The sequence below is a fragment of the Zonotrichia albicollis genome, chromosome 27 (genome assembly GCF_047830755.1).
Source record: "Zonotrichia albicollis isolate bZonAlb1 chromosome 27, bZonAlb1.hap1, whole genome shotgun sequence".
In the NCBI taxonomy this organism is placed as follows: domain Eukaryota; kingdom Metazoa; phylum Chordata; class Aves; order Passeriformes; family Passerellidae; genus Zonotrichia; species Zonotrichia albicollis.
Genome location: NC_133845.1, coordinates 3679226 through 3694279, shown reverse-complemented (window position 1 = coordinate 3694279; position 15054 = coordinate 3679226). Strand labels below are relative to the sequence as shown.

The 15054-nt window shown below is 42.6% G+C and overlaps 1 protein-coding gene across 1 annotated transcript in view; it reads left to right on the top strand.

The window, feature by feature from the left end:
• Positions 1-15054, top strand: part of CLMP (CXADR like cell adhesion molecule) — an 85129-nt gene that overhangs the window by 62843 nt on the left and 7232 nt on the right. Inside the window, 5 exon segments of the mRNA XM_074559565.1 lie at positions 4463-4620; positions 6798-6999; positions 9667-9834; positions 11233-11355; positions 14897-15038. Of these exon segments, the coding sequence (XP_074415666.1) occupies positions 4463-4620; positions 6798-6999; positions 9667-9834; positions 11233-11355; positions 14897-15038 (793 nt within the window).

The following is a 15054-nucleotide window of genomic DNA, read 5'->3' as shown; positions in this document are numbered from 1 at the left end:
AAAGTCTCTCTCCTGTCTAGAGAACCTGCAAAATTTAAACTCCTGTGGGAGTTTAAAGCATTAATAAGGATTAAAGAGACAAATCAGGGGAGTTAAAATAATTTTTTTTTTTCCTTAATAATGTTATGGAAAAGTTTGCACAATGTGTGAGTTTGGTTATTGGGTCAGTGATGAATCAGCTCCACATAATTTCTGATTTCTTTGAAAAAATAAAGGGCGCTGTAGGAATTTGTCACTATTCCACTGGATGTTTCCATGGGTTTTCTACTTTAGATAATAAGTTTATAGATTCAACATAAACTTCCTCAAAGCCACATTTCTACACCTAAATCACCATTTCATCCCTGTTTGATGCAGTAAAACCTCACCCAAACTGTGGAAAATATGAAATTTTTTCATGTTGAGGTCTTTTGGGATTTTTTGTGGGTAATTTCTCTACCTGGCTCTTACAAGAGTTTGTTTTATTTTCCTTTCAGCATATGGAACTGGGGGGAAATAAAGTGAAATAAAGTCTCTCTCCTGTCTAGAGAATCTGAAAAATTTAAACTCCTGTGGGAGTTTAAAGCATTAATAAGGATTAAAGAGACAAATCAGGGGAGTTAAAATAAGATTTTTTTTTTCCTTAATAATGTTATGGAAAAGTTTGCACAATGTGTGAGTTTGGTTATTGGGTCAGTGATGAATCAGCTCCACATAATTTCTGATTTCTTTGAAAAAATAAAGGGTGCTGTAGGAATTTGTCACTATTCCACTGGATGTTTCCATGGGTTTTCTCCTTGTTTAGATAATAAGTTTATAGATTCAACATAAACTTCCTCAAACCCACAGATATTTCCTGGGGGCAGCAAAAATCCCTCCAAGGTGTGAGCTCTGCAAAACCCAGCAGGTTTAAACCAGAAAAGAATGAAAATAAATGAAAATTCCTGCCATCATCTCGCAGAAAATGATAATTTTTTACGGAAAACGTTGAGCAGGACTAAGTTTAAAAACACAAAACACCCGCGAGGTTGTGCAGGAACCCTCAGAGCTCCACAGGGCTTGGGAAAAGTTGCGAATGTCGCGGTTGTGGCGCCGAAATTAAGATTATTGATCAGCGATGTGGCAGCGGGGCGCTAATGAGGGCAGCAAGGGGAGCTCCAGGGAAAAGCTGGATCCATCCTGGGCAGGAATTGTAATTGTGTTTGGCAGATGCAGCTCGGAGAGCAGCGAATCCAGCCATAAACCGGATTAATTTTCCCTTTAAAGCAAGGAGATAATGCGGCTGGGCAGGAGCTTTCACTGAGGGAGAGCTGAACTGTCCTAAAATTCTGGATATTTAATGTAGGGGGTGATCATTCTTGATAAAGGGGTTGGGAAGGAGGAATTAAATCTCCAAATCTCAGCAGCTGAGGGATGGTTGTGGTAACTCAAGGCAGAGCTGAGAATGGGAGCAGAAAGGAATTTTCTAAAAGTTGGTCCTGAAGAAATGGGAAAAATGAAGGAGAGTCAAATGTCAATTTTCTGTCTGGTTTTCATTTGAAGGTTCGCTGTTTAAATACCATAAAAGTATATAAATAGTATAAAATAATGTTAAAAATAGCAATAAATCCAGCCTGAGTAATTGGAACCTCTTGTGCTGTTGCTCTGTCCTCTCAAGTATACCAAAAGTATATTATAAGTATAATATGAAAAAGTATATCAAAAGTATATCAATAGTATATAATAATATTAAAAATATAGGAGTAAATCCAGCCTGAGTAATTGGAACCTCTTGTGCTGCTGCTCTGTCCTCCCAAGTATATCAAAAGTATAATATTAAAAATATAGGAATAAATAATATGAAAAATATAGGAATAAATATTAATAATATAATATTATTAAGATAATAATATGAAAAATATAGGAATAAATCCAGCCTGAGTAACTGGAATCTCTTGTGCTGTTGCTCTGTCCTCTCAAGTATATCAAAAGTATATCAAAAGTATAATATTAAAAATATAGGAATAAATAATATGAAAAATATAGGAATAAATATTAATAATATAATATTATTAAGATAATAATATTTAAAATATAGGAATAAATCCAGCCTGAGTAACTGGAACCTCCTGTGCCCTGCTCTGTCCTCCAGGATTGTGTGGGACTTCCCAGCTCTCTGAACTTCCCCAATTTTCAGCACTTTCGCAATATTTGGCCCAGGAAGCAAAATATTTCCTCCCACTTCATTTCACAGGGGAAAAAAAGCTGGTTTAGGGTTTTGTTTTGAACAGCAGAACTGCAGAACAATCAAGATCCAAACCCCAAGAATCTCCCAAAGATTTGCACCCCACAAACGGCAGTGGGGAAATTTGGGTGGGGAATTTTGGATTTTGACCCCAAAGTCTGGAACCTTCCCTCCCTCTGAACTTTTGGGTCACTTTTAACAGAAAATTCAAACCCCAAGAATCTCCCACAGATTTGCACCCCACACATGGCAGTGGGGAAATTTGGGTGGGGAATTTTGGATTTTAACCCCAATGCCTTTACCCTTCCCTCCCTCTGATCTTTTGGGTCACTTTTAACAGAAAATTTAAACAATTTAAACCCCAAGAATCACCCACAGATTTGCACCCCACAAACAGCAGTGGGGAAATTTGGGTGGGGAATTTTGGATTCTGACCCCAAGGTCTGGAACCTTCCCTCCCTCTGATATTGTGGGTCACTTTTAACAGAAAATTTAAACCCCAAGAATCTCCCACAGATTTGCAACCCACAAACAGCAGTGGGGAAATTCGGGTGGGGAATTTTGGATTTTGACCCCAATGCCTTAAACCTTCCCTCCTTCTGAACTTTTGGGTCACTTTTAACAGAAAATTTAAACAATTTAAACCCCAAGAATCTCCCACAGATTTGCACCCCACAAACGGCAGTGGGGAAATTTGGGTGGGGAATTTTGGATTCTGACCCCAATGCCTTTAACCTTCCCTCCCTCTGATATTTTGGGTCACTTTTAACAGAAAATTTAAACCCCAAGAATCTCCCACAGATTTGCACCCCACACATGGCAGTGGGGAAATTTGGGTGGGGAATTTTGGATTTTGACCCCAATGCCTGGAACCTTCCCTCCCTCTGATCTTTTGGGTCACTTTTAACCGAGTTTGAACTCCCCCTGCTGAGTCCACGTTTACAAGTCGGAGATGGGCAAAGCCAGGAATTTATGTTGGATTTTTGTGCAGATTTCAGTGGATGCAGGACAAAATCTCCATCAGGCAGTGTCTAAGGCAGGGCTGGCTGAAAATCCCATTTCCCAGCAGCTTTTAGGGCCTCCAGGGCCCTTTTGGGGGATTTATCTCACATTCCACGGGCTCTGCTTCCCTCTAGCGGGCTCGCCCTGCGCTTCCCTTTTTATTTCTTTTTTACATCCTGACAGACCAAAAAAACTCACTGAGTTACTTCCCAATCCTATTTATTCCACATTTTTCTTAAGTTTATCCCTCTTCTTGCCAGGCTGGTTTCTTACTTCTGATATGCAGAATATTTCTGATACATTTATATTTCTGATATAAATAATATTTCTGATGCAGACATCTTTCTGAATACATAATATTTCTGATATAGATATCTTTCTGATATACATAATATTTCTGATATACATAATATCTCTTATCTCTATTTCTGACATATATATCTTTCTGATATATGTATTTCTGATATACATAATATTTCTGATATATATATTTCTGATATGCATGATATTTCTGGTATAGATACCTTTCTGATATACAACATATTTCTAATAAATATATTTCTGATATGCATATTTCCGATATACATAATATTTCTTATATATTTTTCTGACTTATATATTTTTCTGATACATGTATTTCTGATATACATAATATTTCTGATATATATACTTCTGATATACACAATATTTCTGATAAACATAATATTTCTGACATATATATCTTTCTGATATGTACAATATTTCTGATATATATATTTCTGATATACATAATATTTCTGACATATATATATTTCTGATGTACATAATATTTCTGATAAGCATAATATTTCTGACATATATATTTCTGATATGTACAATATTTCTGATATATATATATGATATACATAATATTTCTGATATATATATGGTATTTTGATGCATTTCCATATTCTTTTATGGTGTTAAATTGAGGCTGCTTGTCCCAAGCACCCATTCTAAAAACCCAAAAAAATTATTTATCACCCTGTGACAAACTAATTATTATTCTACTTAAATTTCTTGACTTGTAATTCTCCATGTGAAGGTTGATAATTGTTTTTTCCAAGGGCTGAATCAAAGGCACGGGGGGGCTTGGGTTTCATGCCAAGGTCTTGGAGCCCCTTGGCTGGTCTTGAGTCCTCCAGGGCAGCCAGAGGAATTCCCTGGGTTCCACCATCTGACCATTGAAATTTGAAATAATTTGAAATGATTTGAAATTTGAAATAATTTCTCTTCCAGCTTCCTGCTCCGTTTGGCTCGGCGAGGCTCAGACCGAGTTCAAGAGGGTGGCGGAGGAGAACGTGACCCTGCCGTGCCACCACCGCCTGGGGCTGCTGGAGCAGGGCGGCCTGGACATCGAGTGGCTGCTGCACATCTCCGAGACCGTGCAGAAAGCAGTGAGTCTGCTCAGAAAATCACTTTATTCCTGCCCAATGGAAACCTGCAGCAGAAATAAATGCACTTTTTGTACCGTTCTCGGGGTAGAAAGTGGTGGGTCTGCTGAGAAAATCACTTTATTTGTGCCCTCACGCCACCAGGCCTCCATTTCCCAGCACTGCTGTGGTGATCTCTGCAGCTTGTTCTGAGGATATTCGGAACATGGATCAGGCTGGATTACAATGGGTTTTTTTTTAAATATAGTCAGTCTACTTCAGATCAGCCCTTCAGGCTTTCAAAATAACCTTGGGTTTTGCAGGCCCGGCTTTTGAATCCTTGGTTTAGTACAACACACAGGAGTTTAGTCCCTATAAAAATGAGATCTGCAGGGACTTCAATCAGCGCAGCCAAACCTCCAGACTGCTTTGATGCATTGTGGCACAAACTGATGCGTTTTCACACTTGTACAGTGCCCAATATAAACCTTCAGTAGAAATAAACGCACTTTTTGCACCATTCTCAGGGTAGAAAGCAGTGAGTCTGCCCAGAAAATCACTTTATTCCTGCCCAATGTAGACCTGCAGCAGAAATAAATGCACTTTTTGTACCGTTCTCGGGGTAGAAAGTGGTGGGTCTGCTGAGAAAATCACTTTATTTCTGCCCTCACGCCACCAGGCCTACATTTCCCAGCATGGCTGTGGTGATCTCTGCAGGTTGTTCTGATGATATTTGGGATATGGATCAGGCTGGATTACAATGGATTTTTCTTCTAAATATAGTCAGTCTTCATTAGATCAGCCCTTCAGGCTTTCAAAACAACCTTGGCTTTTGCAGGCCCAGTTTTTGAACCCTTGGTTTAGTACAACACACAGGAGTTTAGTCCCTATAAAAACGAGATCTGCAGGGACTTCAATCAGCACAGCCAAACCTCCAGACTGCTTTGATGCATTGTGGCACAAACTGATGCCTGTTTTCACATGTGTAAAGTGCCCAATATAAACCTCCAGCAGAAATAAATGCACTTTTTGCACCATTCTCGGGGTAGAAAGTGGTGTGTCTGCTCAGAAAATCACTTTATTCCTGCCCAATGTAAACCTGCAGCAGAAATAAACGCACTTTTTGCACCTTTCTCAGGGTAGAAAGCGGTGGGTTTGCTGGGAAAATCACTTTATTTGTGCCCTCACGCCACCAGGCCTCCATTTCCCAGCATGGCTGTGGTGATCTCTGCAGCTTGTTCTGATGATATTTGGGATATGGATCAGGTTGGGTTACAATGGGTTTTTTTTTTAAATATAGTCAGTCTACTTTAGATCAGCCCTTCAGGCTTTCAAAATAACCTTGGCTTTTGCAGGCCCAGTTTTTGAATCCTTGGTTTAGTACAACACACAGGAGTTTAGTCCTGATAAAAATGAGATCTGCAGGGACTTCAATCAGCGCAGCCAAACCTCCAGACTGCTTTGATGTGCTGTGGTACAAACTGAAGCCTGTTTTCACACTTGTACAGTGCCCAGTATAAACCTTCAGCAGAAATAAATGCACTTTTTGCACCATTCTCAGGGTAGAAAGTGGTGGGTCTGCTGGGAAAATCACTTTATTTCTGCCCTCATGCCACCAGGCCTCCATTTCCCGGCACTGCTCTCTGATCTCTGCAGCTTGTTCTGAGGATGTTTGGAAAACAGAGCTGATTTAGAATCTGGAAAAGTTATTTGATATCCAAAATGGACCAGGTTGGGTTACAATGGATTTTTTTTTTTTGTTTAAATGTAGTCAGTCTTTGTTAGATCAGGTTCAGAAGTGCCCTTCAGGGTTTTCAAATAACTTTGGCTATTGCAGGCCCAGTTTTTGAATCTTTGGTTTCAGTACAACACACAGGAGTTTAGTCCTGATAAAAATGAGAAAAATGAGATCTGCAGGGACTTCAATCAGCGCAGCCAAACCTCCAGACTGCTTTGATGCATTGTGGCACAAACTGAAGCCGGTTTCCACATGTGTAAAGTGCCCAATAGAAACTTCCAGCAGAAATAAACGCACTTTTTGCACCTTTCTCAAGGCAGAAACCCATGTTTGCTTCCCCACGCTGCCTCATGCCTCCTGTGTGATTCCTGACAAGCCATGGGACGCACAGCTCCTGGAAATGCTCAGATTTGTTATTCCACGTGAAAATAAACCAACAACTCGGTGTCTGCTCTGCTCCCAGGTGATCACCTACTCCGGGGGCCGGGTTTACGATGACCTGAACGAGGAGCAGAAGGGCCGTGTGTCCTTCACCTCCAACTTCCTTGCTGGAGATGCATCCCTGCAAATCATCTCCCTGCAGTCCAGTGATGCGGGGAAATACATCTGCAAGGTCAAGAACGCCGGCCAGTACGAGTGGGCTCGCATCACCCTCAAGGTTGTGGGTAAGGAAAGCTCCTTGTGCTCCCAAAGGGAAAAAAAAAAAGAAATCCAGACTCACTTCCTGGGGAGAGATTGGTTTCAGCAGGGTAGAAATACACAGAGACACCTCAAGGCTGGGTTTCAGTGCCCAACTTTAAATTTTCCTTTGCATTTTTTGGTCACAGGAAGAGCCTAAAGAACTGGTCTGAGGCTGGTGTGATAGTACTGAACCCTAAAACAAATTCATAAGGATCAGCTCATGTACAATGGTTCCATCATGAAATTATCAAGGTTCCCATCTGATTGCATCTCTAGTAGGTTTCTCCCTAGCATTTTCTGGCTCGCATCACCCTCAAGGTTGTGGGTAAGGACAGCTCCTTCTGCTCCCAAAGGGAAAAAAAAAAGAAATCCAGACTCAATTCCTGGGGAGAGATTGGTTTCAGCAGGGTAGAAATCTCAAGATTTAGTGCCCAACTTTAAATCTTCCTTCGCATTTTTTGGTCACAGGAAGAGCCTAAGGAATTTGAGGTTGGTGTGATAGTACTGAAGTGTGATACCTCAAAAAATTCCTAAGATCATCTCATGCACAATGGCTCCATCATGAAAATATCAAGATTACCTCTCAAGACTGGGTTTTAGTGCTCAATTTTAAATCTTCCTTTGCATTTTTTGGCCACAGGAAGAGCCTAAAGAACTGGTCTGAGGTTGGTGTGATAGCACTGGACTAAGTACTGAATCCTCAAAAAAATTCATAAGGATCATCTCATGCACAATGGTTCCATCATGAAATTATCAAGGTTCCCATCTGATTACCTTTCTAGTAGGTTTCTGCCTAGCACAGACACCTCAAGATCAGGTTTTAGTGCCCAGCTTTAAATCTGCATTTGTGGTTCTGGTCACAGGAAGAGCCGAAAGAACTGGTCTGAGGTTGGTGTGATAGCACTGAACTAAGTACTGAACCCTAAAATAAATTCATAAGGATCAGCTCATGCACAATGGTTCCATCATGAAATTATCAAGGTTCCCATCTGATTGCATCTCTAGTAGGTTTCTCCCGAGCATTTTCTGGCTCTCATCACCCTCAAGGTCGTGGGTAAGGAAAGGTCCTTGTGCTCCCAAAGGGGAAAAAAAAGAAATCCAGACTCAATTCCTGGGGAGAGGTTGGTTTCAGCAGGGTAGAAATACACAAAGATATCTCAAGATCAGGTTTTAGTGCCCAACTTTAAATCTTCCTTCGCATTTTTTGGTCACAGGAAGAGCCTAAGGAATTTGAGGTTGGTGTGATGGTACTGAAGTGTGATACCTCAAAAAATTCCTAAGATCATCTCATGCACAATGGCTCCATCATGAAAATATCAAGATTACCATCTGATTACCTCTCTAGTAGGTTTCTGCCTAGCACAGACACCTCAAGACTGGGTTTTAGTGCTCAATTTTAAATCTTCCTTTGCATTTTTTGGCCACAGAAAGAGCCTAAAGAACTGGTCTAAGGCTGGTGTGATAGTACTGAACCCTAAAACAAATTCATAAGGATCAGCTCATGCACAATGGTTCCATCATGAAATTATCAAGGTTCCCATCTGATTGCATCTCTAGTATGTTTCTCCCTAGCATTTTCTGGCTCTCATCACCCTCAAGGTTGTGGGTAAGGACAGCTCCTTGTTCTCCCAAAAGGAAAAAAAAAAGAAATCCAGATTCAATTCCTGGGGAGAGATTGGTTTCAGCAGGGTGGAAATACACACAAAGATATCTCAAGATCAGGTTTTAGTGCCCAACTTTAAATCTTCCTTCGCATTTTTTGGTCACAGGAAGAGCCTAAGGAATTTGAGGTTGGTGTGATGGTACTGAAGTGTGATACCTCAAAAAATTCATAAGATCATCTCATGCACAATGGCTCCATCATGAAAATATCAAGATTACCATCTGATTACCTCTCTAGTAGGTTTTTGCCTAGCATAGACAACTCAAGATCGAGTTTAGTGCTCAATTTTAAATCTTCCTTTGCATTTTTTGGCCACAGGAAAAGCCTAAGGGACTTGAGGTTGGTGTGATAGTACCAAACTGTGATAAGCACTGAACTCTCAAAAAAATCCCTAAGATCATCTCATGCACAATGGCTCCACCATGACATTATCAAGGTTCTCAAGTGATAACATTTTTAGGTTTCTGCCTAGCCATAGACACCTCAACACTGGGTTTTAGAGCTCAGCTTTAAATCTGCCTTTGTGTTTTTGGCCACAGGAAGAGCCTAAAGAACTGGTCTGAGGTGTGATAGTACTGAACTAAGTACTGAACTCTAAAACAGTTTCATAAGGATCAGCTCATGCACAATGGCTCCACCATGAAATTATCAAGGTTCCCACCTGATTAGGTCTCTAGTAGGTTCTTGCCTAGCTCAAGGACATCTCTAGATTGGGTTTTATTGCTCAGCTTTATATCTGCCTGTGCATTTTTCGGCCACAGGAATACCCTAAGGAACTTGAGGTTGGTGTGATAGTACCAAACTGTGATAAGCACTGAACTCTCAAAAAATCCCTAAGATCATCTCATGCACAATGGCTCCACCATGACATTATCAAGGTTCCCACCAGATCACATTTTCAGGTTTCTGCCTAGCCATAGACACCTCAAGATTGGGTTTCCAGCGAGCAAACTCTGCTGCGATGCCATGACCTGTGTTCTCCCTGCAGAGAAGCCCTCCAAGCCCAAGTGCTGGCTGGAGGGGGAGCTGCTGGAGGGGAAGGAGCTGTCGCTGCAGTGCCGCTCGGCCTCGGGCACGGCCCCCATCTCGTACCGCTGGCAGCGCCTCAGCGAGGAGGACGAGAGAGCCGAGCCGCTGCCGCCCAGCTCCAGAGTCAGTGAGTGCGGGCCGGGCTTCGCTCGGGCTCGGGGAACGCGGGGGGGATGCTCCAGCACTGCTGCGGCTGTGCCTCGGGGCTGCCACACCGCTCCTCCTTCTTTTCCCCTTCTTTCTCCTTTCTTTTTCCATTATTTCTCCCTTCTTTCCTCTTTCTTTCCTCCTTCTTTTTTCCGTAGTTCCTCCCTCCTTTCTCCTTTCTTTCTTCTTTCTTTTCTCCTTCTTTCTTTTTACTCCCTTCTTTCCCCTTCTTTCTCCTTTCTTTCCCCCTTATTTCTCCCTTCTTTCCCTTTCCTTTCTCCCTTCTTTCCCCCTTGTTTTCCCCTTCTTTTCTCCCTTCTTTCTTTCTTGTTTTCCCTTCCTTCCTTCCTTCCTTCCTTCCTTCCTTCCTTCCTTCCTTCCTTCCTTCCTTCCTTCCTTCCTTCCTTCCTTCCTTCCTTCCTTCCTTCCTTCCTTCCTTCCTTCCGCCACTTCCTTCCGCCACTTCCTTCCGCCACTTCCTTCCGCCACTTCCGCCACTTCCGCCACTTCCGCCACTTCCTTCCTTCCGCCACTTCCTTCCGCCACTTCCTTCCTTCCTTCCTTCCTTCCTTCCTTCCTTCCTTCCTTCCTTCCTTCCTTCCTTCCTTCCTTCCTTCCTTCCTTCCTTCCTTCCTTCCTTCCTTCCTTCCTTCCTTCCTTCCGCCACTTCCTTCCTTCCGCCACTTCCTTCCTTCCGCCACTTCCTTCCTTCCGCCACTTCCTTCCTTCCTTCCTTCCTTCCGCCACTTCCGCCACTTCCGCCACTTCCGCCACTTCCGCCACTTCCTTCCGCCACTTCCTTCCTTCCGCCACTTCCTTCCTTCCGCCACTTCCTTCCGCCACTTCCTTCCTTCCTTCCTTCCGCCACTTCCTTCCTTCCTTCCTTCCGCCACTTCCTTCCTTCCTTCCTTCCTTCCTTCCTTCCTTCCTTCCTTCCTTCCTTCCTTCCTTCCTTCCTTCCTTCCTTCCTTCCTTCCTTCCGCCACTTCCTTCCTTCCGCCACTTCCTTCCTTCCGCCACTTCCTTCCTTCCGCCACTTCCTTCCGCCACTTCCTTCCGCCACTTCCTTCCGCCACTTCCTTCTTCTTCTTTTCCCCTTCCCTTCCCTTCCCTTCCCTTCCCTTCCCTTCCCTTCCCTTCCCTTCCCTTCCCTTCCCTTCCCTTCCCTTCCCTTCCCTTCCCTTCCCTTCCCTTCCCTTCCCTTCCCTTCCCTTCCCTTCCCTTCCCTTCCCTTCCCTTCCCTTCCCTTCCCTTCCCTTCCCTTCCCTTCCCCCTGCCATTGTTCTGGAGCTGATTTCACCCCACAGATCAATTTGTCCCTCTCTAGCTGAAGTTCCTCCCTCCATTTGATTAACCCCGGTGCTGTTTTCCCCCCCAGACATCTCGAACCCCGGGCAGGTGCTGCTGAAGAACCTGACCCAGATGAGCACGGGGCTCTACCAGTGCGTGGCCACCAACGAGGCGGGGCAGGAGAGCTGCGCGCTGCAGGTGACGGTGCAGCGTAAGTACCGCCCCGGGCAGGGACACCCCCACACACACCCTGCTGGACAGAAAAGGGACACGGGAGCGATTTATCAAAAAAAGGGGTATTGATCTAGTGCTGATATACAGCTGGGATGGACAGAAACGCTCGAACAGTTTAGAGTTAGGAGGTGTGTGTTTGTTGTGGGATAGCTCCCAAATACACACTGCAATTTACAGAGCCCTTTTATCTGTACAAGTATTGAATACCCGAAATATAAATACATGTTCATAACTTTGGTACATCCCATTCCTAATATGGGTACCAATATCCAAAAACTCTCTAAAAATTCAGATTTAGAAAGTGTGTGTTTATTGTGGGATAGCTCTCAAATACACACTGCAATTTACACACTGCAATTTACAGAGCCCTTTTATCTGTACAAGTATTGAATAGCCAAAATATAAATACATATTCATAACTGTGGTACATCCCATTCCCAATATGGATATTGATCTGGTACCAATATCCAAAAACTCTCGAAGAGTTTAAAGGTAGAAAGTGAATGTTTATTGTAGGATAACTCCCAAATACACACCACAATTTACAGGTGATTACAGAATCCTTTTATCTATATAAGTATCGATTACCCAAAGTACAAATACATGTTCATCACTTTGGTACATCCCATTCCCAATATGGATATTGATCTAGTACCAATATCCAAAAACTCTCTAACAGTTTAAAGTTAGAAAGTGTTTGTTTATTGTGGGATAACTCCCAAACACACACCACAACTTACAGGTGATTACAGAGTCCTTTTATCTATACAGGTATTGAATACCCAAAATACAAATGCATATTTATGACTTTGGTACATCCCATTCCCAATATGGATATTAATCTAGTGCCAATATCCAAAAATTCTTTAACAGTTTAAAGTTACAAAGTGTGTGTTTATTGTGGGATATCTCCCAAATACACACCACAATTTACAGAGCCCTTTTATCTGTACAAGTATTGAATACCCGAAATACAAATTCATATTCATAACTTAGGTACATCCCATTCCCAATATGGATATTGATCAAGTACCAATATCCAAAAACTCTCTTAACAGTTTAGAGTTAGAAAGTGAATGTTTATTGCAGGATAACTCCCAAATACACATCACAATTTACAGGTGATTACAGAGCCCTTTTATCTATATAAGTATTGAATACCCAAAGTACAAATACATGTTCATCACTTTGGTAAATCCCATTCCCAATATGGGTACCAATATCCAAAAACTCTCTAAAAATTTAGATTTAGAAAGTGTGTGTTTATTGTGGGATAGCTCCCAAATACACACCGCAATTTAGAGGTGATCACAGAGCCCTTTTATCTGTACAAGTATTGAATATCCAAAATACAAACACATATTTATGACTTTGGTACATCCCATTCCCAATATGGATATTGATCTGGTACCAATAGCCAAAAACTCTCTAACAGTTTAAAGTTAGAAAGTGAATGTTTATTGTGGGATAACTCCTAAATACACACCACAATTTACAGAGTCCTTTATCTATACAAGTATTGAATACCCAAAATACAAATATTCATAACTTTGGTACATCCCATTCCCAATATGGGTATTGATTTAGTACCAATAGCCAAAAACTCTCTAACTAAAAAGTTTAGAGTTACAAAGTGTGTGTTTATTGTGGGATGGCTCCCAAATACACACCACAATTTACAGGTGATTACAGAGCCCTTTTATCTGTACAAGTATTGAATACCCAAAACACAAATGCATGTTCATAACTTTGGTAAATCCCATTCCCAATATGGGTATTGATCAAGTACCAATATCCCAAAACTCTCTAACTAAAAGTTTAAAGTTAGAAAGTGTGTGTTTATTATGGGATAACTCCCAAACACACACCACAATTTACAGGTGATTACAGAGCCCTTTTATCTGTACAAGTATTGAATACCCAAAACACAAATGCATATTCATCACTTTGGTACATCCCATTCCCTGCTCCGTATGGTAATTAGTTCAAAATCTATTAAGCATGGTAATTAGTTCAAAAGCCATTAAGCATATGCAGTTTGTTCCATGAAATGGGTCGGTGGTCCCTGTCATGGGGAGGGGTCCCAACATGAGGAAGTCAATGCAGGATAATTTGCAGGACAAAAAGTACCTTTTGACATAATTTAACATAATTTAATCAGGTTTAGAACAGCAGAGGCCGAAATGTCCTGAGGAACCCCTCCAGGGTGTCCCTGACATCTGCATTCCAGGAAAAGGGTGGAGTTCATCACCCCGGGCCAAACAATGGAGCTCAGCAGCTCCCCGAGCTGGGCCTGCTCAGATAAGGCTCCAACAAAGTCTCCTCCTGCAGATCCCACAGCTTTGGAATTTTTCTGCCCGGCCGAGCCTGAAATAACCGGAATATGGAATAAGGAAAACCGGTTTGCCTCAGGCATGTGGAGTAAAAGCGTCCAGGCAGCTTTTCTGGCAATTGAACTGAACTGGTTGAAAACCTCACTTGGCTTTGCTAAACCCTCCTGAGGGACTGAGCTCAAGGAAAAACCTCTGAGCCTGAGCTGAGCCCGGCCTGACCGTTTTTATCCAAAAAGGTTGTCAGGAACCATCAGCAGAGGGCCCATCACCCACGGGAGATGCTCTCTCATCCCTCGGCCGGTTTGGATGAAAAGGCCCTGCCAGGATGGATTCCTTTCCTGCTCTGCCTGCCCCAGCCAGGGCACCTCTCCTCCACTGTGAATAACGCATTTCAGAATGGGGCTGCAATCATTCGGGGGAGGGACAAAATCCTCATGGGGAAACACTGAGAGATTAAACACTCCTCTGCCTTGGGTGCTGCCTGGTGCTGTGCTCCACATGGGGACTGTCCTGTCTCTGTATTTTCTGTATTTTTACACTCTTAAAAGGGGACTTTCCATCCTTATTTCAACTCCAATTTTAGAACAGGGCTGTAATCATTCAAAGGAGCTGAAGGGGGGAAACAAATCCTCATGGGCAAACATTAAGAAATTAAACACTCCTTTGCCTTGGGCGCTGTGCTCCACACGGGGGCTGCCCTGTCTTTGTATTTTCTGTATTTTTACATTCTTAGGAGGAGATTTTTCCTCCTTATTTCAGAATAGGGCTGTAATCATTCAAGGGGAGCTGAAGGGGGAAACAAATCCTCATGGGCAAACATTAAGAAATTAAACACTCCTCTGCCTTGGGTGCTGTGCTCCACACGGGGGCTGCCCTGTCTTTGTATTTTTTTGTATTTTCTGTACTTTTACACTCTCAGAAGGGGATTTTCCCTCCTTATTCCGACTCTGCCCCACAGCTGAAGGCACAGCATCGCGGTGGTTTCACCTTTGCAGAGGCGACAGCCTCGCTCCAGATAAACTGGTTCAACTAAACTGGTTCAACCTCTGTGTGGAGACACGCCTCAAAAATAAACTCCCGAGTTATTCCCAACGCTGGGACTAAAAACTCACCATAAAAACTCACCACACCACCAAGGGCTAAGAGATAAATTTGGGGTTTTTTTGGTTTTTTTTTGGACAACAGATGCACAAAACATCAGCATGATCGCCGGGGCGGTGTGCGGGGTGGCGGTGGGGCTCTCCCTCCTCTTCCTCGTGGTGAGGCTGACCATCCGCAGGAAGGAAAAGAAGCGATACGAGGAAGAGGAGGCGCCCAATGAAATCAGGTAACGCCTGTTGGTT